General features: G+C 47.4%; 8 protein-coding genes across 12 annotated transcripts in view; 4 read left to right on the plus strand and 4 right to left on the minus strand.

The window, feature by feature from the left end:
• The window catches only part of LOC126556571 (eIF-2-alpha kinase activator GCN1), a 112,211-nt gene extending 106,533 nt beyond the window's left edge, over positions 1–5,678 (plus strand). For all 3 annotated transcript variants that reach the window (XM_050211887.1, XM_050211886.1, XM_050211885.1), the window contains one exon: positions 8–5,678. In XM_050211887.1, coding sequence (XP_050067844.1) covers positions 8–5,645 — 5,638 coding nt within the window. In that variant the 3' untranslated portion in view covers positions 5,646–5,678. The remainder of the gene's footprint in view (positions 1–7) is intronic.
• Positions 1–24,771, minus strand: part of LOC126557240 (nicastrin) — a 380,964-nt gene that overhangs the window by 295,974 nt on the left and 60,219 nt on the right. The window lies entirely within an intron of this gene.
• The window catches only part of LOC126557054 (nuclear pore complex protein Nup107), a 408,812-nt gene that overhangs the window by 60,983 nt on the left and 323,058 nt on the right, over positions 1–24,771 (plus strand). The gene's annotated exons all lie outside the window — the stretch shown is intronic.
• The window catches only part of LOC126559365 (AP-2 complex subunit sigma), a 576,875-nt gene that overhangs the window by 8,613 nt on the left and 543,491 nt on the right, over positions 1–24,771 (plus strand). The window lies entirely within an intron of this gene.
• On the minus strand, positions 7,353–16,050 carry LOC126557608 (fatty-acid amide hydrolase 2-B). 2 transcript variants are annotated; one of them, XM_050213448.1, is made up of 3 exons: positions 15,938–16,050; positions 7,525–8,998; positions 7,353–7,459 (listed from the first exon to the last, which is right to left on the minus strand). In XM_050213448.1, exons 1-3 carry the CDS (start codon positions 16,048–16,050, stop codon positions 7,370–7,372), a joined length of 1,677 nt encoding a protein of 558 aa, XP_050069405.1. In that variant the 3' UTR covers positions 7,353–7,369. The 2 variants fall into 2 exon arrangements, with proteins under 2 accessions (XP_050069405.1, XP_050069406.1); XM_050213449.1 differs by lacking the exon at positions 15,938–16,050 and adding an exon at positions 10,527–10,550 and having other exon boundaries at positions 7,361–7,459.
• Positions 17,803–18,858, minus strand: LOC126559898 (protein IWS1 homolog). Its single transcript, XM_050216065.1, has one exon. It carries the CDS (start codon positions 18,856–18,858, stop codon positions 17,803–17,805), a length of 1,056 nt encoding a protein of 351 aa, XP_050072022.1.
• On the plus strand, positions 19,279–20,089 carry LOC126559090 (proteasome subunit beta type-3). The gene is made up of 2 exons (XM_050215199.1): positions 19,279–19,364; positions 19,451–20,089. Exon 2 carries the CDS (start codon positions 19,469–19,471, stop codon positions 20,084–20,086), a length of 618 nt encoding a protein of 205 aa, XP_050071156.1. The 5' UTR covers positions 19,279–19,364; positions 19,451–19,468; the 3' UTR covers positions 20,087–20,089.
• LOC126556723 (protein tincar) overlaps positions 23,230–24,771 on the minus strand; it is a 28,790-nt gene continuing 27,248 nt past the window's right edge. Inside the window, exons 5-6 of the mRNA XM_050212184.1 lie at positions 24,113–24,548; positions 23,230–24,043 (exon numbers count right to left, since the gene is read on the minus strand). Of these exons, the coding sequence (XP_050068141.1) occupies positions 23,234–24,043; positions 24,113–24,548 (1,246 nt within the window). The 3' untranslated portion in view covers positions 23,230–23,233. The remainder of the gene's footprint in view (positions 24,044–24,112; positions 24,549–24,771) is intronic.

Below are 24,771 nucleotides of genomic sequence, written 5' to 3' on the forward strand. Positions count from 1 at the left end.
CTTGTAGCTATAAAGAACAGCTAGAAGAGCTGCAACTCCGTCGAGAGCTTGAAGAGAAACGGCGCAAGGAAGGTAAATGGAAACCACCGCAACTAACACCGAAGCAAAAGGAGGTGATTGATAAGCAGCGGGAAAAGGAAAATGCCATCAAAGCCCGTCTACAAGCACTGCACGACACCATCACGATACTCATTTCGCAGATCGAGGGAGCGGCTAAAGGTACTCCGAAACAATTGCCCCTCTTCTTTCCCGCCCTGTTACCATCGATTCTGCGCGTCTTTTCCTCACCGCTTGCTGCACCGGCGATGGTAAAGCTATACTATCGGCTCAAGGACATCTGTTTCGTTGACGAGCGGGCCGAGCTTGGGAAGGACATTGCCATTGCAACGATTCGCATGAGCAAACCACACTGCGATCTGGAGGAAAGCTGGTGTACGGCTAATCTCGTAGAGCTGGTGAGCGACATTCTGGTCGCACTGTACGATGAGACGATCGATATGTACAACGTGCATCGGGAGGAAGAGGGCAGCAAACGGTATCTGCTCGATGCGCCCGCCTTCAGCTATACGTTTGAGTTTCTCAAGCGAGCTCTCGTACTGCCCGAAGCGAAGAAGGACGAAAGTTTGTTGATTAATGGCGTACAGATCATTGCGTATCACGCACAGCTTAAGGGAGACACGGTGGATGGGAAGGATTTGGGCGATGTGTATCATCCGGCGTATATGCCACGGTTAGAGATGATACGACTGCTGTTAAGACTCACCCAACAGCATCGGGGACGTGTCCAAACGCAGTCCGTTGCGGCATTGCTCGATGTGGCGGAAAGTTGTTCCGGTCGGGAGTATACAACCCGGGCCGAACAGCGTGAAATCGAAGCGTTGCTAGTGGCGTTGCAGGAAGAGCTGGATGCGGTACGGGATGTAGCTTTGCGTGCGCTTGCCATCATGATCGACGTACTGCCCTCGATTGCGGACGATTATGAGTTTGGTTTGCGGTTAACACGTCGCCTATGGGTGGCAAAGCACGATCTGTCACCGGACATTAAGCAGCTAGCGACCGGGATATGGCAGGACGGAGGATACGAGGTGCCGTTCGTAATGGCGGACGAGCTGATGAAGGACATCATCCATCCGGAGCTGTGCGTGCAGAAGGCAGCGGCGGCTGCGCTCGTATCGATTCTGGCCGAAGATTCGTCAACTATCGAGGGCGTTGTAGAGCAGTTGCTGGAAATCTACCGCGAGAAGGTGGTAATGATACCGGCCAAGCTGGATCAGTTTGATCGTGAAGTTGAACCGGCCATTGATCCTTGGGGTCCGCGGCGTGGTGTCGCCATTGCGCTTGGGAGTATCTCACCCTTCCTCACGCCCGAACTGGTGAAGAGTGTCATTCAATTTATGGTACGATCGGGATTGCGCGATCGGCAGGAGATTGTGCATAAAGAGATGTTGGCGGCATCGCTTGCGATTGTAGACCATCATGGGAAGGATAGCGTCACCTATCTGCTACCGACGTTCGAGTACTTCCTCGATAAAGCACCGAGCAAGGGAGCGTACGATAACATACGCCAGGCGGTAGTCATTCTGATGGGTTCGCTCGCGCGCCATCTAGACAAAGAGGATGAGCGTATCCAGCCGATTATCGACCGATTGTTGGCGGCACTCGAAACACCCTCCCAACAGGTACAGGAAGCAGTTGCCAACTGTATCCCGCATTTGATCCCCTCGGTAAAAGACAAAGCGCCCGAGATTGTGAAGAAGCTGCTCCAACAGTTGGTAAAGTCGGAGAAGTACGGGGTGCGACGCGGAGCAGCTTACGGTATTGCCGGTGTAGTGAAGGGATTGGGCATCCTTTCGCTAAAACAGCTAGACATTATGACAAAGCTAACGCATAACATCCAGGACAAGAAGAACTGGAAATCTCGCGAGGGAGCACTGTTTGCGTTCGAAATGCTGTGCAGCACCCTGGGCCGGCTGTTCGAACCGTACATTGTGCATGTGTTGCCGCATTTGTTGCAATGTTTCGGCGATTCTTCGGTGTACGTACGACAGGCGGCGGACGAGTGTGCCAAGACAGTAATGGCCAAACTTTCGGCTCACGGTGTGAAGCTTGTGCTGCCCTCGCTGCTGAACGCACTCGATGAGGATTCTTGGCGTACGAAGACGGCATCAGTTGAATTGCTCGGATCGATGGCGTTCTGTGCACCGAAACAGCTGTCCTCCTGTCTGCCCAGCATCGTCCCAAAGCTGATGGAAGTGCTTGGGGACTCGCACATCAAGGTACAGGAGGCTGGTGCGAACGCCCTTCGCGTAATCGGTAGCGTTATTAAGAATCCCGAGATTCAGGCGATTGTTCCGGTCTTACTGACGGCACTGGAAGATCCTTCAAGCAAGACGTCCGCCTGTCTACAATCGCTACTCGAAACGAAGTTTGTCCACTTTATCGATGCACCTTCGCTGGCGCTTATTATGCCAGTAGTACAGCGCGCCTTTATGGATCGTTCTACCGAAACTCGCAAGATGGCGGCCCAGATTATTGGTAACATGTACTCGCTTACCGATCAAAAGGATCTGACACCATACCTGCCTAACATCATCCCTGGACTGAAGACTTCCCTGCTGGATCCCGTGCCGGAAGTTCGTGGTGTTTCTGCCCGTGCTCTCGGTGCAATGGTGCGCGGTATGGGTGAATCCTCGTTCGAAGATCTACTGCCCTGGCTGATGCAAACGCTCACCTCGGAATCGAGCAGCGTGGATCGATCGGGAGCAGCTCAGGGATTGTCGGAGGTGGTCGGAGGACTTGGTGTGGAGAAGCTGCATAAGCTAATGCCAGAAATTATTGCCACTGCCGAACGGACGGACATAGCACCGCACGTGAAGGATGGTTACATTATGATGTTCATCTACATGCCATCCGCATTCCCGAACGATTTCACCCCGTATATTGGGCAAATCATTAACCCGATTCTTAAAGCTCTGGCGGACGAGAATGAGTACGTGCGTGATACCGCTCTGAAGGCCGGTCAGCGTATCGTGAATCTGTACGCCGAGTCAGCCATTACGCTTCTACTGCCGGAACTCGAAAAGGGTCTGTTTGATGATAATTGGCGCATTCGGTACAGCTCCGTACAGCTGTTGGGTGATTTGTTGTACAAGATTTCCGGCGTTTCGGGCAAGATGACGACGCAGACGGCTTCGGAGGATGATAATTTCGGCACGGAACAGAGCCACAAAGCCATCATTCGCAGCCTGGGCGCGGATCGACGTAATCGTGTGCTCGCTGGACTGTATATGGGTCGTAGCGATGTTTCGCTCATGGTTCGCCAAGCCGCTCTGCACGTGTGGAAGGTTGTTGTGACGAATACACCCAGGACGTTGCGTGAAATCTTACCCACACTGTTTTCACTATTACTTGGCTGTTTGGCTAGCACAAGCTACGACAAGCGACAGGTGGCCGCACGTACCCTTGGAGATCTGGTGCGTAAGCTAGGCGAGCGTGTGCTGCCGGAAATCATTCCAATTCTCGAGCGTGGACTCAACTCCGATCAAGCGGATCAGCGACAGGGTGTATGCATTGGGCTGTCGGAGATAATGGCATCCACCTCACGGGACATGGTGCTCACGTTCGTAAACAGTCTTGTACCGACCGTACGTAAAGCGCTGGCCGATCCTCTGCCCGAGGTACGTCATGCTGCCGCCAAAACGTTCGACTCCCTACACACAACGGTGGGTGCTAGGGCTCTCGAAGACATTCTACCCTCCATGTTGGAGAGTCTTGCCGACCCCGATCCGGACATTGCCGAGTGGACGCTGGACGGGTTGCGGCAGGTTATGGCCATCAAGTCACGTGTCGTGCTGCCGTATCTTATCCCGCAACTGACAGCAAAACCGGTCAACACGAAAGCCCTCTCGATTCTAGCGTCCGTCGCTGGAGAGGCGCTTACGAAGTATTTGCCCAAGATTTTGCCCGCACTGTTGGCTGCGCTGGCTGCCGCACAGGGTACTCCGGAAGAGGTGCAGGAGCTGGAGTACTGTCAGGCAGTTATTCTGTCCGTTAGCGATGAGGTAGGCATTCGCACCATCATGGACACGGTGATGGATTCGACCAAGTCAGATATTCCTGAAACGCGCCGTGCCGCTGCAACGCTTCTGTGCGCATTCTGCACACACTCCCCCGGCGATTACTCGCAGTACGTGCCGCAGTTGTTGCGCGGTCTTCTATGGTTACTTGCAGATAGTGATCGAGATGTTCTTCAGCGATCCTGGGATGCGCTGAATGCCGTTACGAAGACTCTTGATTCCGCACAGCAAATTGCGCACGTAACCGATGTACGACAGGCGGTTAAGTTTGCCAGCAGCGATCTGCCGAAAGGTGGCGAACTGCCTGGCTTCTGTCTGCCGAAAGGCATCACCCCACTGCTGCCCGTATTCCGCGAGGCCATACTGAACGGATTGCCAGAGGAGAAGGAAAACGCTGCACAAGGTTTGGGTGAAGTGATTAAACTAACTTCACCGGCCTCTCTGCAACCCTCGGTGGTGCATATAACCGGTCCGCTGATTCGTATCCTTGGCGATCGGTTCAATGCGGGCGTTAAAGCGGCTGTGCTAGAGACGCTCGCTATCCTCCTTCATAAGGTGGGCATCATGCTGAAGCAGTTCTTGCCACAGCTGCAAACCACCTTCCTGAAGGCGTTGCACGATCCTAGCCGCACGGTACGCATTAAGGCAGGACACGCACTGGCGGAACTGATCGTCATTCACACCCGACCCGATCCACTGTTTGTGGAGATGCACAACGGCATTAGGAATGCGGACGATTCGGCTGTTCGGGAGACAATGTTGCAAGCATTGCGAGGCATTGTGACGCCCGCCGGAGACAAGATGACGGAACCGTTACGGAAACAGATCTACACCACACTGGCCGGGATGTTGGCACATCCGGAAGATGTTAGCCGTGCGGCTGCTGCCGGTTGTTTCGGTGCGCTGTGCCGTTGGTTAACACCGGAACAGGTGGATGATGCCCTAACGAGCCACATGCTGAACGAAGACTATGGAGATGATGCTACGCTACGTCACGGTCGTACGGCGGCGCTGTTCGTTGCCCTCAAGGAACATCCCGCCGGCATCGTAACGGTGAAGTATGAGCCAAAAATTTGTAAAATCATCACGGGAGCACTTGTGTCGGATAAGATACCGGTCGCGATGAACGGTGTTCGGGCGGGTGGCTATCTGCTGCAGTACGGCATGACGGATGGGGCGGCTAAATTGTCCACCACCGTTATCGCACCGTTCGTTAAGTCGATGAATCATAGCAGCAACGAGGTGAAGCAGCTCCTCGCCAAAACCTGTACCTATCTGGCGCGTGTCGTCCCGGCGGAACGGATTGCACCGGAGTATCTGAAGCTCGCCATTCCGATGCTGGTCAACGGAACGAAGGAAAAGAACGGTTACGTGCGGTCCAACTCGGAGATTGCGCTCGTACATGTGCTGCGGTTGCGTGACGGCGAGGAGTTCCATCAGCGGTGCATCACGCTGCTTGAGCCGGGCGCACGGGAATCGCTCAGCGAGGTGGTCAGTAAAGTGCTGCGGAAGGTGGCAATGCAGGCGGTCGGTAAGGAAGAGGAGCTGGACGACACAATTCTCACGTGATCAGCGATCGGCGGTATTCCGGAAGGAGGAGGCATTGCGAAAGGATTGTGGTGGCGAACAGAACGAGCACGATCGCACCACGTTGGGTTCGGTTGGAAGTGGTCAACGGTGAGCCTGTTGGTTGCGAGTTTTAGCCCCACCATCAGCCACAGTCATTGGCATCATAATCATATTAAACGTTTTGTATTGTCGCAACTAGTACCACTATTATTACTATTACCACTACTGCTACTAAACCTGTCGTACAATATTAAAGCCGGAGAATAAATACAATACAAGTGAGTAATGGCGTGGTTGTGTGTGTGAGTGAATTTCGGTCGATTATAAAAATATCACGATTTAATGCTCAGGATATCATCACCGACAAACAACTCGGCCACCTCGTAGTTAATTCTTCTTTTCCTAGTCCGTAGTAGGCACGATTTCCCTATACAATGCGCCTTCGATTTTGGCAGCTAACGTTCTTACCCGAAGTTACGATCGTGCTAAGGTAGCAGAACTCCTCTACTACCTCGAGATCGTCGCCATGAGCTGCTACTATGTTTCCGAGTCGGGTTCTATCAGAGTCAGAGCCCCCAGCAAGATTAAGCGTTTCATATCCATAAAGTTGAACGAAATATGAGCTCTGCTGGTTAGGGTAAGGATCTGAAACTTACTAAATGGTTTCATAGGATCCAAGATTCACTACAAAGAATAGTTTCAATCTTTTGGACGGATTTCATGTACGCAGCTCAAACATGGACTCTGTCCAACATTGAACCTGAAGATGCTTCGGAGGATTTATAGCACCGTGTATCTGTGAAAGCCCAAGGGAGGAACTGATTGAATGTTCTTATTATTTTGCATTGATTTAGAGGTCTGTGACCTACACCTGATCTCTTTTTAGCAGGTGCAGCTCTTTCAAGTGATAATGAAAAGTACTAAAGATTGATTATGGACCTTTTCTTACCTTCATTATCAAAAGTGTCATACAACGCATGCAAAAAAAAGTAGAAGCCTCTTTCTCTGTGCTGTGCGCTCTACAAATATTTGTTCGGATATATTAACACCCTAATCCTAACGCCCAGCCGCTCTGCGGACCTATGCGGAAACGAAGCTTGTAAATGACTATGTTTGTTTATTAATCTCTATAATATTTGTTGTCCACAGTTAAACATACAAGTGTCTATCGCCGTTTTCCTGTTTCTACCAACCAGTCTCCAGTTACTTTTCTTTGCTTTTCTAATATTTGCTCTTGTACAACCAGTTTAATCTACACATGCGCAAACATAACACACTTTAACTCATCGTCGGCGGCGAGTATAGAAAGAATATAATTTAATACAACCCGTGGGAAGTGGGATCAATCAACGATGACTGCATCAACACAACACAGAAACAATTGCGATTAACAACACTCCCCGCGTTCGGTCTTACCGCGAATAGCAGCGAATCGAATCGGAATTAGGAACGATATATCAAACGGCGTAATTGGCGTGTGCGTTTTAAACTTCACACAACGCATCAGAATATAATGATCATCTTCAACCTCAAGAACGGAACGTAATATTTAAAAAACGAAACACAACAAATACTCACACATAACAATACGGGTGGAAAACAAAAGAAAATCTTAGATTAAGCTCGAAAGAATCACAATCTTAATGACGGCTGGGCCGCATATGGAGGGTGGCTCCTTGCCGCCCTCCCTCCCTTCTTCTGCTTCCGTCTCTTCCGGTACCTTTTTAGGATGGAGGCACCCAGCCACCGAACCGTCGTTCTAGCTCTTTGGCCACGGCAAAGATAAGATGATCCTGTCCGGGTGCGGCGACAATCTACAAAAAGGATTTTTGAATCGTTAGTTGATACTGAACGGGGACATCTGGAATGGCCACATTACCTGTACACCGATCGGTAGCTTCTCGCGATCAAACCCGACCATGCAGGAGGCGGCCGGTAGTCCGACGGTATTAAACACCATCATGTACGTCGTGTCGACAAGCTTGTGAAAGATGCGATAGTGTCGATGGGCCGTGTTGGGAAATCCGGGATAGATAAACACACCGTCCGTGCCGAGCAGATCGATAAAGTCTTTGCGCAGCTTCTCCGTCTGGCTGTCGAGAAAGTCTAGCCGGGATTGGGGAATGTAATTGTTCACGATGTGCTGCATCGGTCCAATCATAACCGACGGCAGATCGGACTTGGACATGCCGAGCAGATACTTGAACAGCTCCCGTTTGATCGTAGTGTCCGGCTTGCCGTTTGCCTGCGGGCTGTAAATCGTTTCCACGTTCTTCATGCGCAACATCTTGCATACGGAAATGTCCAGCGTCCAGCGCAATCGCTTCAGGTTGACGCGTTGTGCGTTCAGGTGTGCGGCCACGTCTCGGATCGCGCGCACAATGTCGGGATCGATCGGTCGCGTCAAACCGGACGGTCCATCGTTTTCCATGTAGTAACACTTGAGCGAACCGACCGGGACCGGTTTGTCCAGAGTAACGGCCGCACCGTCCGGATCACGCATCGCTTCCAGCAGCAGCGGCAAATCTTCCGCGTACCGAGTCATCGCGCCGGGGGTGAAGAAACTGCCCCAATTTTCATCGTCACAGGACGGATGATGTCCGTACGGTGACACTACGTACGGGGAGGGTTTGTGGCCAAAAACACCGGTAAACATGGCGGGCAATCGGGACGAACCGGCAATATCGGTCGTCACACCCATCAGTGAACCGGCGGAAGAGATCAGTGCAGCTTCGCCGCCCGACGATCCACCAGCCGTGCGCTGCAGATTGTACGGGTTGCGTGTCAGGCCCGTACACTGGTTGTACGTTTCCCAGCAAAGACACAGTTCGGGCGTGTTGCTTACCAGGAGCACAATCGCTCCGGCACGCTTAATCTGTCGCACCACAGGTGCATCGCTTAGCGCAACCTTCTTTTCGCACAGCTTCCGACCGGCCGTATTGCTCATACCTTCCACCGCTAAGCTTTCCTTCACGGACACGGGCAATCCTAGCAGAGGTTTTGTGCGGGCCAATTCTTCCACCGTGCCCAATGCACCCTTCGCTAGCTGGCTATCAATTTCGCGCGCCTCCTCCAGCGCAGCCTCGAAGCGATCTTCGACGATGGCGTTCAGCAATGGGTTAACCTGTTGGCAGCGTTGGACGTACGCACGGATCACATCCTCGCTGCGTACTTCCCCCTTGCGGATGCGTTCGGCGAGCACGGTAGCGGACAGGAGCAGCAGCGGATTCTCTATCGGCGGTAGCTTGCGACGCTCTATCCGGCTGCTGACGCACTGCGAGTAGGGCATGACGAACCAGCTAAACACGCACATGGCTGCCCGGAGCAGCCGGCGTATAGCGAAGCTCATTTGTCTGCAAAAAGAAACACGGAGGGGAAATATGGGCCAGATTAGGTTCAATGATATCCTTCAGTTGGGTTAAGTTAGGTTAAGTGTGGTGCTTCATGTGGAGAAGTCCTGTCTTAATGGCTCGAATTATTAACACCAGTATTTCCAGCATTAAAGTGGGGTATTCTAATAATAAACGCGTTATCGACTTTGTCTTAACAATAAAAAGTACATCATAAATAATAGTCAATCCCTCCGACAGAAGCACAGTCAGTCAGAAAGGAATTTGGCAAATCGTGAAGAACCATTCCTCAAGTGGTCACCACCACGCAATTAACATCCACTACTTGAACATGTACTTTGCGAGGACACACATCGACACTTTCCCGGTAGGAAATCCGTCGTTAATGGTTCCATCGTTCATTTTTGAGTGACCTCAACTAGCACTCAACAGAAACAAAACAAAAACCCTTTCTAACATTCCTAAGCTGAGTAGGGAGGGCTTCCCTTTCTATTTGTTTTGGACCAGTGCTAGCAAGTGGTAACCTGGACGCTCGTTCTGGAAAGCGTCATCAGCCGGTCATAGTTCCTGAGGGATTTATTTGCACTTTCGTACACTTGTGACGCGCTGAAGTACGTTAACGTTCGTCTCGATGGTGTGTGTGCGTACTTCACGGGCACGATCGAGGCTATCGAGCAATAAATTGGGGTTTTATTGATCTGCAACCACCACCGTGACTATGAGCGTTAATGTTAACCTTGAATTGTAATACAAGTTGGATAATGGAAGAACCCCGAAGCACCAACAAAACAAACAAAAAATTCCATCCTTATCCAAGCCTCAAGTGAGAGAGCATTATACTTGCAAGGGCATAGAAAGGTACCTTCCCGAAGAATAGTATGATCACGCTATTATATTCACAATGGGAGAGCAATTACAGAACTTGTTTTGTGGTGCGGTATTTATCATGCCAACTGGACATTTCTTCAGACAGGTGTCTTCATCTCAGTGTCTGCATTGTTGTGCACAGCAAGATCAAATCAAGATCATCTGAAGCGTTTGGATTATTGGACGAACCGAACAGAGACATGATAACACACGCCATCATAAGTAATGAGTGGAACAAACACGGCAGAACATCAAAACACAACACACGCCACACGTGCCGAGATCAGTGGCCTGTAATTGAATTACATTCCGGAGCAGGAAGTGTCTCAAAAACCAGTTTTGTGTCGACGATCTACACTATTCAGCTTAGACTAAACATCTCTCCCTAGTACGTTCCGAATACCTTCTTCTCTGTTCCTTCACCTAGGTTCAGTTTTCGATCGAAACTTTACAAGATGGAATTCACTTTAATCGCAGTTTTTGCACCACACGCACTCTAGGAGAAAGCGCACACCACCGAAAGCTCTCTCTCTTGGAGTGGCGAATGGTTTTCGTACGACGAGTACACGGGCACGCATGCCACACCAATTACATCGCGAGCACCGTCACTGTAAACGGGGCCTTGAGAAGATCGACACGTTCCTACCGTATGTAGCGCGTATACAAGCGGCCAAACGCTGGTGCTAAAGCAGACTGACGATCGGTGTTTCATAACTTCACGATCAGACCCCGCATAAACTTCGCCGAGAAAATGCGTGAGATATACAGTTGCGGCACGTGAGAATAAGAGGACGAACTGAGATCCTCCTATATCGGCTTTAATGCCTAACTTGATGCTCTCCTACAAGGTAGGTTCCCTGAGAGACTGAGGAGAACGGGGCTGACAAAGGTTTTGTAGGGTTTCGTTTTATGCTCAGCTAGTTAGTGTGCATTCCGCGTAAGAAGGTTGTTACAGATGAAGGAGAAGTTGTAATTAGTACCTTATGTGCTTAAGATGTGATTGGAAAAAACACCTCTTTAAACGTAGAAACGAATGGACACAACAACATTAAGGTTGTTTGGTAGATTTACCAGGAACTCCAAGACGACAAACCAACGGAACCAGCGCACAAAAAATGTATTCACCTATAAAACTAAAAGCTGCTTAATGTCATTTTCCTTTTTTGTTTCTTGATTACGACGAACTATATAAAATTGTTTGTAACTGAACAGTGAGGAAGATAACTATGAAGTTACTTTAAAAAATATTTTTCATTTATGTGGTGATTTGGTGAGATAAATGTAACACATCAAATACGATCGTTTGCCTTGCTTTACGTCATCTTCTTCTTGGCTTAACGCCATCCTTTTAGGTTGCGGCCGTCTATCTAATGGCTTAGTAAGACTTGCTCATAATACCACATAGCTGGATAATCTGTCCTCACTAGGGAGGAGCGATCCGGATAGGATTTGAAGCCCGTTCTTGGCGAGGTAAGACCTTTGTCTTCTTACCAGCGGACCGTCCTTTTCTTGCATTACTTGGGAATGAATGGGAATGAAGGACGCATATATTCAGTCACAAGCCTATACTGATTTTGAAATGGAAAACTTAAGCGTAACGTTAAACCACAAACGGTTTCTCTCAGATAACGGATTCCCGCTATGATGTATTCATGCAAGCCCTTCTGAAGCATGCAAGATGTCTGCCTTGCGAGTGTAGAAGAATACGGTGCAGATAAACTCGATCTCTATCACTCAAGGTCCTCATCAAAATACGAGGCTAGGTTTACAGCTACGCTACCCACTGTAGAGAGGTGCCAAGCGAAGTAGAAAACGTTGAAATGGATACGCATTAAGCAATCTGTGACTGTTACGATCAACCGTTTACACACATTCGCCCAGCATCCATTCCACCAAAGGAGTGCACGTAACATCGACACAATGCCTCAAAACAATGGTAATTGCAAACCGAAACGCACCAGGATCATGCCCTGTGATATCTCGAAACACGCGAAGGAAGTTGAGCTTTTTTGTCGTCCGCAAGAGAAACAAACAAACAATGTGATGTGTTGTTACGATTAAAGATTAATTAATGCACGCTCTGCTGCTGACATCCCCTCCTTTCCAATGCGTTCGGTGGGGTTAATAGCGGCAGGTAAACGTCCCTTCGGGGTCATGTGTTTATCTAATGGAAGGCAAATTAATGGTGCTGATATGCGGACACAGAGCAGTTGATAGATTTTAAGCTCTAACACTGCCTCTCTCGCGCGCTCGGGGAAGACATTTCAAACTGGTGATTTAAAATGAATTAGTCAAGAGCCCCCGTAGGGACCTCGTTGGTGATAGATTAGCGATTCGGTTTCGGTAGCGGCTGTGCCGTCTAATGATCTATCGCTCGTGAGAAATGAGTTGAGCTTGCGATTTCTGCATCGAAATGTGTACTGTGAACTACAAAGAGGGAATATTGGAGGTTATTATTTAGGACGCACAAAAACAAAACAAAAATTGCGTTGAATAAGGCGACCTCTAAAATTAGCTGCTGTCAATCAAGTAAAACGATCTGCTTGTTGATCTGTCCAGGGTAAGGATGATGTTGTAACCGACCGTACCCTGAACAGAGTTCGACACCAGATAAGCCGAATGGTTGAATGATAATCTTAAGTCGCAAGTTTCACTTTCAAACCTTCAAAGCCATATCTCGTGCGCAGGAAATTCCTGGATGGCTTTCTGATGGGTGGAACGCAACATCGGTGGCCCTTTCCATTGTCGCGCACGATCGTGGGCATGTGGAGCTATGAAAACAGGAATGAACGTCCTTCGTGAGAGTAACCGGCTGCTGGAGACTTGCTGCTGACACGCGTTTCATAACTCCGTTGCGTTCCACGCAATTCCACAAAAGGGAACTCACAGTGGAAGGAGGGCTGTATGCGCGAATCTTTTACGTCAGGTGTAGCTGAGCCGTACCGCATATCCTACCTGTTTGTGTGCTTCAAGAAAGTGCACACATGTGAGTGTGGCGATGCATTATGCGTCTGTCCACCTGGGTGGGGTTGTAGTGCACGAGGAAGCTGATGGTGACAAGGTCAGCTAGGGCAGCAAGTCATCGGTTGTGCAACTTATGCAACTGGGAAGAGCGCGTATCGAACGAAGCATCGAGCGACGAATAGAAACAATGTGTGAAGGTGTGAAAATAAATCGTATTGATCATGAGCTCCACAGTGTCAGGTGTTGGGTGCGAACTAAGTGCTAGTAGGATAATATGAAAAGTAAATTTGCTTTACGTGGATTGATAAATAATCCCGTTGCCCTTTAAATTCATTGGATGGACAGGAGAATCTTCGTAAAACGTAACCTTGAGCGAATGATTGATGGATCCAAAAGCTCGTTCTTCTTTTTGGCTTTAGCCATATTAAAACCACGCAGCAGGATTGATCAGTACTCACTACGGGGAAAGGGGTTCTTGATGAGATTTTTACATCGGTCCTGCCGTGTGAAGGTCTGGGATGCTATCGCCTGGACTACCAGACCGCTCCGGCTTAATATTTTTGGCAGGACGACCCATCTAATCCAGTCCTCTCTACGGGGGAACGGTCCGGATGGGTTTTGATCCCCGGTGCTGCCGTGTGAAGATCTGAGACGCTGTCGCCTTGCCCCGGATTGATTTTTAAATTTACATCCTATCGAGACAGCAATATCACGATCCTAAGACATGGATTTGCTTCTACTTTTGTCATTAGCATGGCGTTATCTTGCGTATTATTATGCGTAGTCTAAGATGTAAATTTAAAGGCCTGAATACATTCCGCCATTTTTTGCTCTGATTTTAAAATACCAAATATTTTCTGTTTGTGGTGGAACTTGGAGTCAAGCACGTGTGTGACTTGATAATGACCAAAATGTCAACATTACTAGACACTTTTGAAAAAAAAATTTCAGGCTCTTACTTTTCTTCACAAAAACTTTATCGGTTTCCAAAATGCCGAACGAATCTGGATATGAGCTCTGTCGCTGTCACGCGTCACGCCTGCCTCCAACGATAGCGAAAGCATAGCGCAGTACGCTCATCCCAGACCAGGAAGGGGTTGCTTTTTATCTGAATTTTTTTTTTCGCACAAGATGATTCTTGACCTTGAATATTAAAGAATCTTTCTGTATAAAAAGATGCAAAAAAAGAAAAACCTACTAGTCAGTAGAAAAATAAATCCCCCGAACCTCCTCCACAGTCTATGGAATCATCGTGACTTCTACAAATGGTCAAAACGTGGACGTCAACTTTCTGCTACTTCTAACAGGCACAATTAGAGATGGAGATTAAAGCAAGAAGAGCGATTAGCAATTCTTTCTTCGCGAACAACACACGCAGAAGGCTTTATCTTGGCGCGATAAAGTGCGAATCAAATCAATACCCCCCAGTGGGGCAGTGTAGGGGATTGTTTTTTTTGCTGCAAGCTTTCTGATACGCATTTGCCTCCCTCCGGGATTTTTTCAACTAGTTCCAGTTTGTGACAGAGGAGGAGATATCGAACCCAGTTTCAAGTAGCTACAGAAGCTTCAAGTGTAGCCATCACCCTTACCAACCAGACAAGGCCAATGAATTCCGAGTCCTTAATCTAGTGAGATGAATATTCTGGCTTCAAATGTAGTCGATCACCACCAACCAGACAAGGCCAACGAAATCCGAGTCCTTAGTCTAGAGAGATTAAATATTCTTTGTGTTTCAAATAGAGGCTGTCCCCGGCCTCAATGGGAATGGTGATAGCCATCTTTACCTTACTCCACTCCAACAGACTCCGTTTCCAGAGAAGACAAATTGGCTTAATTTGTGGGACTCGTGTTAAGGCGATTCTCTAGCCGACAACGGCCATCTCCCGGTGACCGGAAATGCAATCACGAGAGAGATGTACTGCAGCGGTACGTATGTTTCACAACAAAATTCTTCGTCGTTGCACTAAACCTACCTCAGTGCCTATGGTGGCCATTCTAAGTGACTTAAACTCACGTGTTTAGTTGGTTTACTATTGACACAAGAACTCGACCGGCGACCCTTGAGTGGGGGATGATTGAAGGTCTCCCTTTTCTATTGTCACTTACATTAACTTACAGCTCTAGTATCGGCGCAATATACGCGCTTGTAAGCAGACTTGTGCTTATAGAGCGATGCACAAATGCATTCGAACGTGGTAGTAAGCATCAAGTGGAAGAACAAACTTTGCGATGCATTACGCATTTTTTGTAAAGGTTATTTTAAAATTTCATTCCCTACTGGTAAATTCATCAAAAACGTATCGTAGCAACACTGTTTCATTACCTAAACTGACCTATCCCAAATTGTTCCTCTGCCTTCTTACTGGTTTGTCTCTTTTGCTCGCACATGTACATGTACATGCACACTAGATTTATGCATTTGGTGCCAACCACACGATCAATAACATAACTGACCGAATTTAATCGACTAGAGGCACATTTCTACAGCATGATACAGTTTGTGAACTGCTAGCATGGCACACCGACCGTTCATAATGATTTGTTTATTTTGGGGCATGGGGCCTTAAAAGACCAAGCGCAACAACAGTGCAACCTAGCTCGCCACTTGGATCGATATTTTCGAATTCACCACAAACACTCGTTTCCAAGCAAAACCGATTCCAACTAGTATCAAAGTTCACTCTTATTAGATTTACAATTTCATATCGGATTCCGTGCGGGTCGAGCGGATTGGATTCAAACCAATCCAACTTCGGACCACCCCGCACCATATGCCCATACGCCATCGTTGTTTGTCTTGCGAAACACTATCGAAATGGGACGATTTGCTTTCACTCCATTGCTGTAAAAGCAGCTGAGCGCTTCCCCGGCACTTCTGGAGAGGACGTCGCGTTGGGTGGGGTTGTATTTTCCACCCCAAAGACTCGCACGCGAAACCATAACAGAGACACTTTGGTTGCAAGGGACACGGTTCGTGAGTTTCCTGTGACTTTTGACACCGTTTTATCTTTTCTCTCTGTATTGTCCTCTGCTTCGGAGGACATGAGAAGATTGAGCCTACTACCCACCCCCCAAATATAAAGACGCATCACAAAAACACACAAAACTTACTGGTTGCATTCGCGGACCACTTTGCGGTAGCACTTGGCGTAAATGAGCCGCAGAAATTCCACCAGCGCTTTCAGCGGCGAACTCATTGTCGATGATTCCGGTTCAATTTTCATCGTGAAAAAGGGTGGATATCTCCTCCCCGTGTAAACACACTCACGCACACACACACTCGATCGAAAAAGCTTCCCGGCTATTTTGCCACTTTGCACAACATGCACACGCTGCGTCTTCCGCCCGTGTTGGTAGGGAAGGTTTTGACCGCTGGACCTGACCTGCGTACCTGCCTGCCTCAAAATACGTGGTTGCGCGTAGACTTGAGCGAGCGTTATGAGAAAAGGCGACCATAGTAGTGGGGTTTTTGTGTTGCAGGGAAAACGCATTTGGTTGTTCGTCCCGAAGTGGCGCAAAAAAAAAAGTTCGACGACGCGAAAGCCGAAGTTGCCTTTCCTACCGTTTCTAGCGTGCGTGCAAACGAGAAAGCATGTTCCGCGACCAGGGCGAAACGTGTTCGGTCTAATGGTGCACACTTTTCACCCCTAAGCAAAGCAATGGCAAACGACGAACCTCCCTAACGTTCGGGGGTGCAGTGGTTTAACGTTTGCTGTATGACGTTTGTGTGAAAAGTATTACAATTTCGGTGGAATTTTTGGCTGGCTTCGAAATTGTGTGAATTTTAAGACGAAGTAAGCAATGATCCGGGGAAGAAATTAATAAAAATGTTGACTGAAGGGAACAACAGCTCACGTGTAGCAATTACTATGGTGTTCAATACAGCCTACTCTGATGCGACAAGATAGATGTTTCGATGGAAGCATGAGTAGTCCAGGACATCGTACCCTTACTACGTGGCCTGAGATCCGGGTCCCTCAACATTAAGATCCGAGACGCATTCTACTGGCCCCTAACACTAATATTTCGAGTCCTTCGTCTTCGTCTTCTCTTTATGAGGATATATTTTGGTTCGGTAGCGGAGTCCAGCTTCCTGGGCTTTCCACTACTTATCCGTGAATGTGATGTACAATCAAGAATCCTCTAAGAGCTGTTTGGTACTAAAGGCCGTAAGTCCTTATTTCGAGTCCTGATACGGTCTTAGTACAAAGATCCTTATACGAGGCCGTTTTCCTATTGAAAATTGTCGAAGAAGATTTATAAATGGAAAACCAAATCCTTAACTAATCATCACCATACAGAAAATTTTTATGGCAGCCTCGGGTGCCATAAAAATGACGATGGGGTGATTTTAGTAGCCTGTCCCATTTATGGCCAAACTTATGTCAATCTAGATCCTTACATATACGGTAACGGTTTTGCAGAGAATGGTGCTTGATAACCAAGCCCTTGTATTATTTCTTTAGCTCACACAGGCAGAGACGTGGTAGGTGCTAATTTTTGAGATAGAAAGGATTTCTCCATCAGGTCGAGACATCAAAACGCACAGAACGAACAGAATGAAACTTGGTTTTTATTCTTAATTTTTAACGAATTTATTTACTACATATTTGATACTTTCTGAAGTTATCGATCCATATATAATAAGCTCAACTTTACACAGAAATAGAAATATTATAAGAAATTTCTCTAACCAATTATTATCCAATCCCATAGAAAACCTCACCAAAGCTTAAATATACATATATGTATATGTGTATATCTTCTAAAGATCGTAGAAAGCTGTAAAGATCGTCTTTTTTGTGTAGTATTTTTAAAAACTCTTCTGTAATGCTCAGCATGTCTCACTTTCAAGAGCATAATTGCAAAGTCAATATATTTATGTCCAAATAATGAGTCTCAATTGATCAACAATACAAATTATACCCAACCGTGTTTGTCTGGATGTGTGACGTTTGAAACGTTCAGTCGGTACATTAAAAGTCTCGCAATTTAGTGCCTTCAATGGATAGGCTTACCAGTGGACGGGCCATGCTCTTACGTTTCATATCGTAAAACCTCTTCATACACTGTTGGTAGCGATTAAGCTGCTGTTTTGACCGATGGTTGAATTCAATCTGTGATTTCGGTCGCACGATGTACACTTTGTCCGATTGACATGGTACACGCGCCCGATAGGACCAGGCTCTATCACCGGGCCGTTTGGTGACGATCTTTGGGGTGAACAGCGAAAAGTCTGGATCGATAATCAATCGGTTGGCAGGAACGGCTACCGGTGGGATGGATCGCTTGCTGCATGGTACCTGCTGCAGCAGATCTTGCTGGCGACGTTCCTCCAGCGACATCTCGTTGAAGCTGGTGCTGATGTTATAAATCGACCGAAACCAGCCGGCGAGCAGTGTGTGAGCACGCATTCTGTTATCTTTCGTTTCGTCTGGGTGTTTGTACAGATACATTACCGCTTTACCTATTCCGGACTGTTTTAGGTAGCATTTTTCGATCGTTGGGAAATCAAGCAACAGCTTCAGCACACCTGTGCGGATTTGCAGGCAGGGCAGCGCTTTATTGGGAAGCGGTGCGATCCAATCGGTCAGTACGCACAGCACGTTGTGGTAGATAAAGGCGTGCTGGAGATCTTTCTTGATCAACAGCTGCATGACTTGGTGCAGGATGGCTATCTTCTTAGTGGCCGGTTTGTTTGCTACGTTTAGCAATCGATCCTGGATGGCAGCCTGCCTCATCCGGTGCAGTAGTTGCACTACAAGTTCCTCATACTTTTCGCAGTCATGATCTTTGTTTCGTTTACGACACCGGGACCGTTCGGCTTTCCTGCGCTCTATCATAGTATCGAAGTCTGACACAAATTCCTCCTGTTGCGGAAGCTCCTCCACGATGTTACCTTTCTGGTTACTATTTACAATGTCTAATTGTGCGTACAGCTCCTGTTTTTTGTCTGCTGTACCCGAATCGTTCTGGATCTTGATGGGAGCATCGTCCTCACTTGTATCGTTGTTATCTATTATTTGCTCCATCTGCTTTCCACCGTCGATTTGGTAGAAATGGAAAGATCCTGTGATGTGTCGTTGTGGTGCGTCGCGATCGTTCGTCCTAGGCAGTTTCCGTGCAATGCTTGCAGTTGCACTAAGTACACAGAAATAATGATGAAAGGAACGCATTGGAATGGGAATGATGGTTACTTTTAACTTACAAAACACACTAGTTTTCAGTAAAGAGCAACAAGAAAACTGAAAGGTTACAAAACGAGTCCGAAACACAAAACACATACGCACACTGAGAACAAAAGAGGGTTAGTTTGAATTTTGTACAGTGTTTGTTTGCAGCGGTTTCATTCAAATGCACGGCGGTGCGCATTATCCGTCGTCCATCGACCAGTGTGCGAAAAACATTTGACAGTTTATGGCACCCTCCGTAGACGTTTGGGAAATGCGTTTACAGCCTCGAGTTCACGGATACTCAAAAGTGCAAGTTGTTCACAAAGAAGAAGAAGGTTGTTGTTTTCCCCCTTTCGGCAAGTGAGGTGAGTGTTATTTTGTGCTTGTAATTCCCTACGTTTGCCATCATTTACGGTGTGTTTGCTAATATTTCACCGCGTTTTTACTCCAGCTAACATAACAAGCAAAGATGTCTATTCTCGCGTACAACGGTGGCTGCGTGGTTGCGATGAAGGGCAAGAACTGTGTGGCCATTGCCACCGATCACCGGTTCGGCGTTCAGGCACAAACCATCGCGACAGACTTTGAGAAAGTGTTCGAAGTGAATCCACACATGTATCTCGGGCTGGTCGGCCTGCAAACAGATATCCTGACGGTGTACCAGCGGTTGCTGTTCCGGAAAAATCTGTACGAAATCCGGGAGAACCGACAGATGACACCGGAACGGTTTGCGGCAATGCTTTCGAACTTCCTGTACGAGAAGAGGTTCGGACCGTACTTTATCGAGCCGGTCATTGCCGGCCTGGACCCGAAAACGTACGAACCGTTCATTTGCAACATGGACCTGATCGGGTGCCCAAATCTGCCGAACGATTTCGTGGTCGCGGGCACGTGTGCGGAACAGCTGTACGGTATGTGTGAAACGCTCTGGAAGCCGGACCTGGAACCGAACAGTCTGTTCGAGGTGATCTCCCAAGCGCTGGTGAACGCGTTCGATCGGGACGCAATCTCCGGTTGGGGCGCCACAGTGTACATCATCGAGAAGGAGAAGATAACGGTGAAGAAGCTAAAGACGCGCATGGATTAGGGTGTCCGGCACGGCACGAGGAAGGAAGGCTGTCGTACACACTATGGGGGTGGAGCTTTGTTTATCTTGATTAATACTTTCCGTTTCATTTAAGCTCGAGCAGCGTTTTGTAATGCTATAAATAAAAACACAAACATACAAATCAAAAAGGGAATCCAACGGTGAATCCTGGTGAGTTCTTCTGTTGGAAGTTACAGATCGGATCAGTGGGTAAGTAGAAATGGCTTCGAATTTCGGACAATAGAGTGAGACTGCCGGGAAAGAAATGAAGACCGTTTTCACCAGGCTGGAGCTTAGATTTACATAAAGCGGTGGTTTATTTCTGTGTTTGGTTTGGTTTTCCCTCTTTTTTTATCTTTTACGTGGGCTCGAGGGCGCTCGACGATGAGATTAACTCTATACGGGCGTAATGTTTGTGTGTTTTTGGTTTTGCAATGTATTCGGGAAGTTGAGATGGATGGAGAACACTTTCATGCTCTCGATGAAAGGAATTGCACCGTCTGTTCTATTGCATTGGTTAATGATGATCATAGGCTTAATATTGAGGATTTTCTTTTCACATTTTCTACTATACACAAAAAGAATTAACTAAGCAAGAGGAAAACGACAAGAAAATTTAGTAAAAAGACACAAAGAAAGCTCGTTCGGAACGCGTGTGCTTCATGCTTGCTGAAAACCATTCTAATCAGTCTTTCTTATTGCGGGCAATGAATTCCGACATTAAAACTTCCGAATTCTTCAGCCCCATCATCAGGTGGCTTTCAGCTAGCACAGCATGAATCATCTATGAATCAATTTTGAAACAAAATAAAACGGCCAATTGGAAGGTATTTTGTTTTGGGATGTGTGTTTGTTCTTTTTAATATTCCTTTGCTCGAATGATCATATGCTTTGCCGTTTAATTAAGGCAAACGTACATTTACAATAGCTTTCCCTTGATGTACACACGCACGCAGATATACACACTCATGAGAACATAAATTCGTTTCGCCTGGCCTTCGTGACCATGTCCCGTAAACACAAACATAAGTGTAAGAAGTACGCCACATTGACTAAAAACGTAGTTTGAACAAAATAAACCTTAAAACATAAATATTACAGTACCGACGGCATCATTCTTCTTCGCCACACGTGGTTTGTGAGAGCATGGCGTCCACGTGCAATCTTACGCCTAAGCGCGCCACGCGTATAAGTGTATATGTGTATATGTATATAGATATATTTGGGTCTATATAAATAAGCTTTCCTCTTTTACAGGCCATCATCATCATCATCTACGTGGCCCCCCGGTATTAGCAGCGCCGGACTGTAGTTTTAGTAGTAATAGCGTAGTTTCTAACCCATTTAGAAAAAAAGAAGCTTTGCCCCACTGCATCGCTTGCCATCTGTGTCCGTTCCGTCCCGTTCTTCTACAGTTAAGACCCTTTTGTTCAGCGTAATTAAAAAAAAAAAATTGGCAGAAAAAAGCCTCCCTTCTTTTACCACGTGGTATACTGTGACCCGGATATACTGTCGGCAAAAAGCTGAACTAATCTTTGATAGCAATAGTAGTTGTAGTAGTGTTTTGCTAGTAGTAGTTATTCGTGTTGTATCATGGTGAGCGCCATGCGTCACATTTCCCTAAAACAGCCCTCACCTCGACTGGTGGCCGTTGTAATTTTAGCTGTAAATTTGCATTACAAAATCGTACTCGTGCTGGTGGTTGTAAATTTTGACTACGCCGACACGCCTCATTTTCGATTACGATCATACACAGACCAGGAAATGGGGAAAAGGGATTCTCCAATGTTCTCTATTAAAATGCCGCCATCTTGGATGTTGTTGCAAGTATCGTGCTAGTAACACGTGTAGCTTCCACACGCCTGCTACGATGGATGTATTGAGCTCGTTCGATTTATTGATATTAATGATCGCATATGTGTGTGTGTGTGTTTGTGAGAGTTACGTTTTTGTTTGCTTGTCTTCTTGTATTGTTAATTCATTTCTTTGCTGCCATTTTTCCACTCTCGCTCTTCTATATGCTTATTCTATTGTTTCGGTTTCAACAACCTGCCACAATACACACCTATTAGTTTCTATTATTATGTATATGTACGCTAAAGATTCCCACTACCTTCTTGGCGCCAAATCACGGCGTTTAATAGTAGAAGTAGAAAGCGAAAAATCGGTCTCATGTTAATATTGTCCTGTGGTTTTACAATACTTGGTTTGCTGCAAATCTGGTTCCATCTATCCGGCGGCCGGATTGGACGCATTTTTTGGTTTCTCGATTGATTCCTGTAATATGGGGTCGTTCATCATGGTTGTTGACCATATCTCGTTGTTGGTGATGAGCATTTGCTTTTTTTTTGTATGTTTGCTGTGTATGGGATGAAATGGATGAAACTACAATCATCCGGAGAGTATAAATCGCTCAAAATACATTTTGCTCCTGTTCCGGTAAACTGTGTGGCCATGGGTTAGATGTGTGTATGTGTCAGTGTGATTGTGTGAAAATATATGCTCTATGATGGCTTAAATCGCGCTACACTTCTCTCTGTACGGGTATGGTGAGATAAAACAGTGATATGACGAGATTCGGATTGTTGTTCCATTGTTTTGTGGTCAAAGTGTCTAAAGGGATATGCTTTGGCGGTGCAGTCTACAAGAGTCTTTTGTTGGATATAAGAAAGGGTTCGAATGGGGAACCCTCCCAATCGATGCAGTCCCGGTAATGTAGTCAAGCAGGTTATGAGTTCTGGACATGGCGCTTTTCTCTTGGTAAATGAAAAAAAAAAAACAACTAGTGAAAGGAGGCGATGAAGAAACGTGGACTCGTCCTACGTGGATGAGGCTCCATATTCGGCTAGCATTAAAGCTGAAGAAGGATCGAGGTTCACCGTATCGGGGAACAATGAATCGCATGATTATCGATCGTTATTCTACACTAATCGCGGGAGTTTATGTACACGAGCTTGTCTTCGAAAGTAACTGATAAAGGGGGTATGCTATTAGTAAGTATGAGTATGATTTTTCGTTCGAAAATTTAAACTTTGTACAGCAACGAAAAGGAACGAATTTTAATGATTAAACTTTCCCTAAAATTGCGAATAATTTGTGCGCCATTTTGTTTTCGAGCGTTACGAATGACGTGAGATCTCGCACTGTCTAATGCTGCATCTGCATACCATTGATCTGTGACGCGTTTATGTACATTTCCCGATCCTGGTCAGATATCATCGAGTAGTTGGCCGAATCCCGATCCTCCGGAATGGTGGCCGGCGGCAGAAAGGTGCTATGGTTGGAGTGTGAGTGCACCGGCATACCGATGCCAGTTGAGGGCATGGCCAACGGGTCATGCAAAAGCTTGGAGAAGGTATGATGTCCAGCACCGAGCCCCAGGTGTCCGTACGGCGATTCTGCGTTCTTCATGTACGGTAACCGCTTGAGGAACTGGTTGGAAGATGTCGCGTAACGGACATCGTTCGGAAGTGTCGTACGCTGTTGCGGTTGTATCTGTTGCCTTGAACCCGAATGAGGTGGGGTGAAGGATGTCTGCGAGTGATAGTGATGATGCTGCTGCTGATGATAACCGGCCGGAAGTGGCATCGTGCTACATTGTGGGTAGTCCGATCGGTGCATGTCGGAAGCACCGCGTGTCAGTGGAAGCGTTGCACTCGTACCATCCTTGTTGAAGCTCGACATCTTCATGTTGGTCGAGCGTCCAAAAGGTTCCTCCTGGATGGCGGGCGGTGGTGCCTTAATGATGGATTTGTAAGGACCCGAGCGAGGTCTTATGACGACCTCGTCACGCTCCTCGCCCGAGTGAACACCGCTCGATGTTTCGGACGGTGCATCGCGACAGTCGGGCGGCGACGTTGAGCTTTCCGTTGAGGTCGAATCGGACCGTGGAGTGAGTGCTTCCGTTGGCATTCCGGAGTCCGCCCGGCGGAGACAGCGTGGTGTTGATCCAGGAGGCTACAAGAAAAGGATGTAGAATTAGTAATTTTTTTCGGAAGCATTGCTGCAAGGATACGCCCAACTTACCCCATTTTCCAGATGGTTGTGTACGGTAACGGTGACCGGCGCCAGTGGACTGCTGAGCTGTTCCGGTGATCGCATAAACGTTTCGCGTGACATCGTACGACTAATCGGAGGTTCGAGATCCCGGGTGGATGCGTACGTGACACTATCGTCCCGCACACAAGCCAACAGTTTGCCTTCTTCCGACGTATCGTCCGCGTGATCGTTGGCACTGCCAACGAGCGTATTACTGTTGCTGGCTTCATCCAGCATATCACAATCGTCCAGCAGCTGGGGAGGTGGTGGTGGTGGCGGAGAAGGAGATCCGGAGGGTGCAGGATGTTCGTACGGACCGAGATGAAGCAGATCGCCCGTTGGGCCCCTTAGCGTAGCGTAGTCTCCGTCATCAGCTTCCCCCGTAATACTGGACATACGTATCGTGGTTCCACCGGACGGATGGCTATTGTTTCACCCGTTTGGAGGGAAGGAAAAGCGCGTGTAAGTAGGGGTTAAAATGTTTTCGATTTTCGAATAAAATTGACAAACACAAACGATACAAACAAAGACAAGCAAACACTATATTGTACGGATAATGGTGCGGTGCAAACGTATGTAAAATGGTGCATTAACTTTACGCCAGGATTCGCCTGAGACGGCTTCCTAATGGTTCTTTAAGAGACATG

This window comes from Anopheles maculipalpis, chromosome 2RL (assembly GCF_943734695.1).
Source record: "Anopheles maculipalpis chromosome 2RL, idAnoMacuDA_375_x, whole genome shotgun sequence".
In the NCBI taxonomy this organism is placed as follows: Eukaryota; Metazoa; Arthropoda; class Insecta; order Diptera; family Culicidae; genus Anopheles; species Anopheles maculipalpis.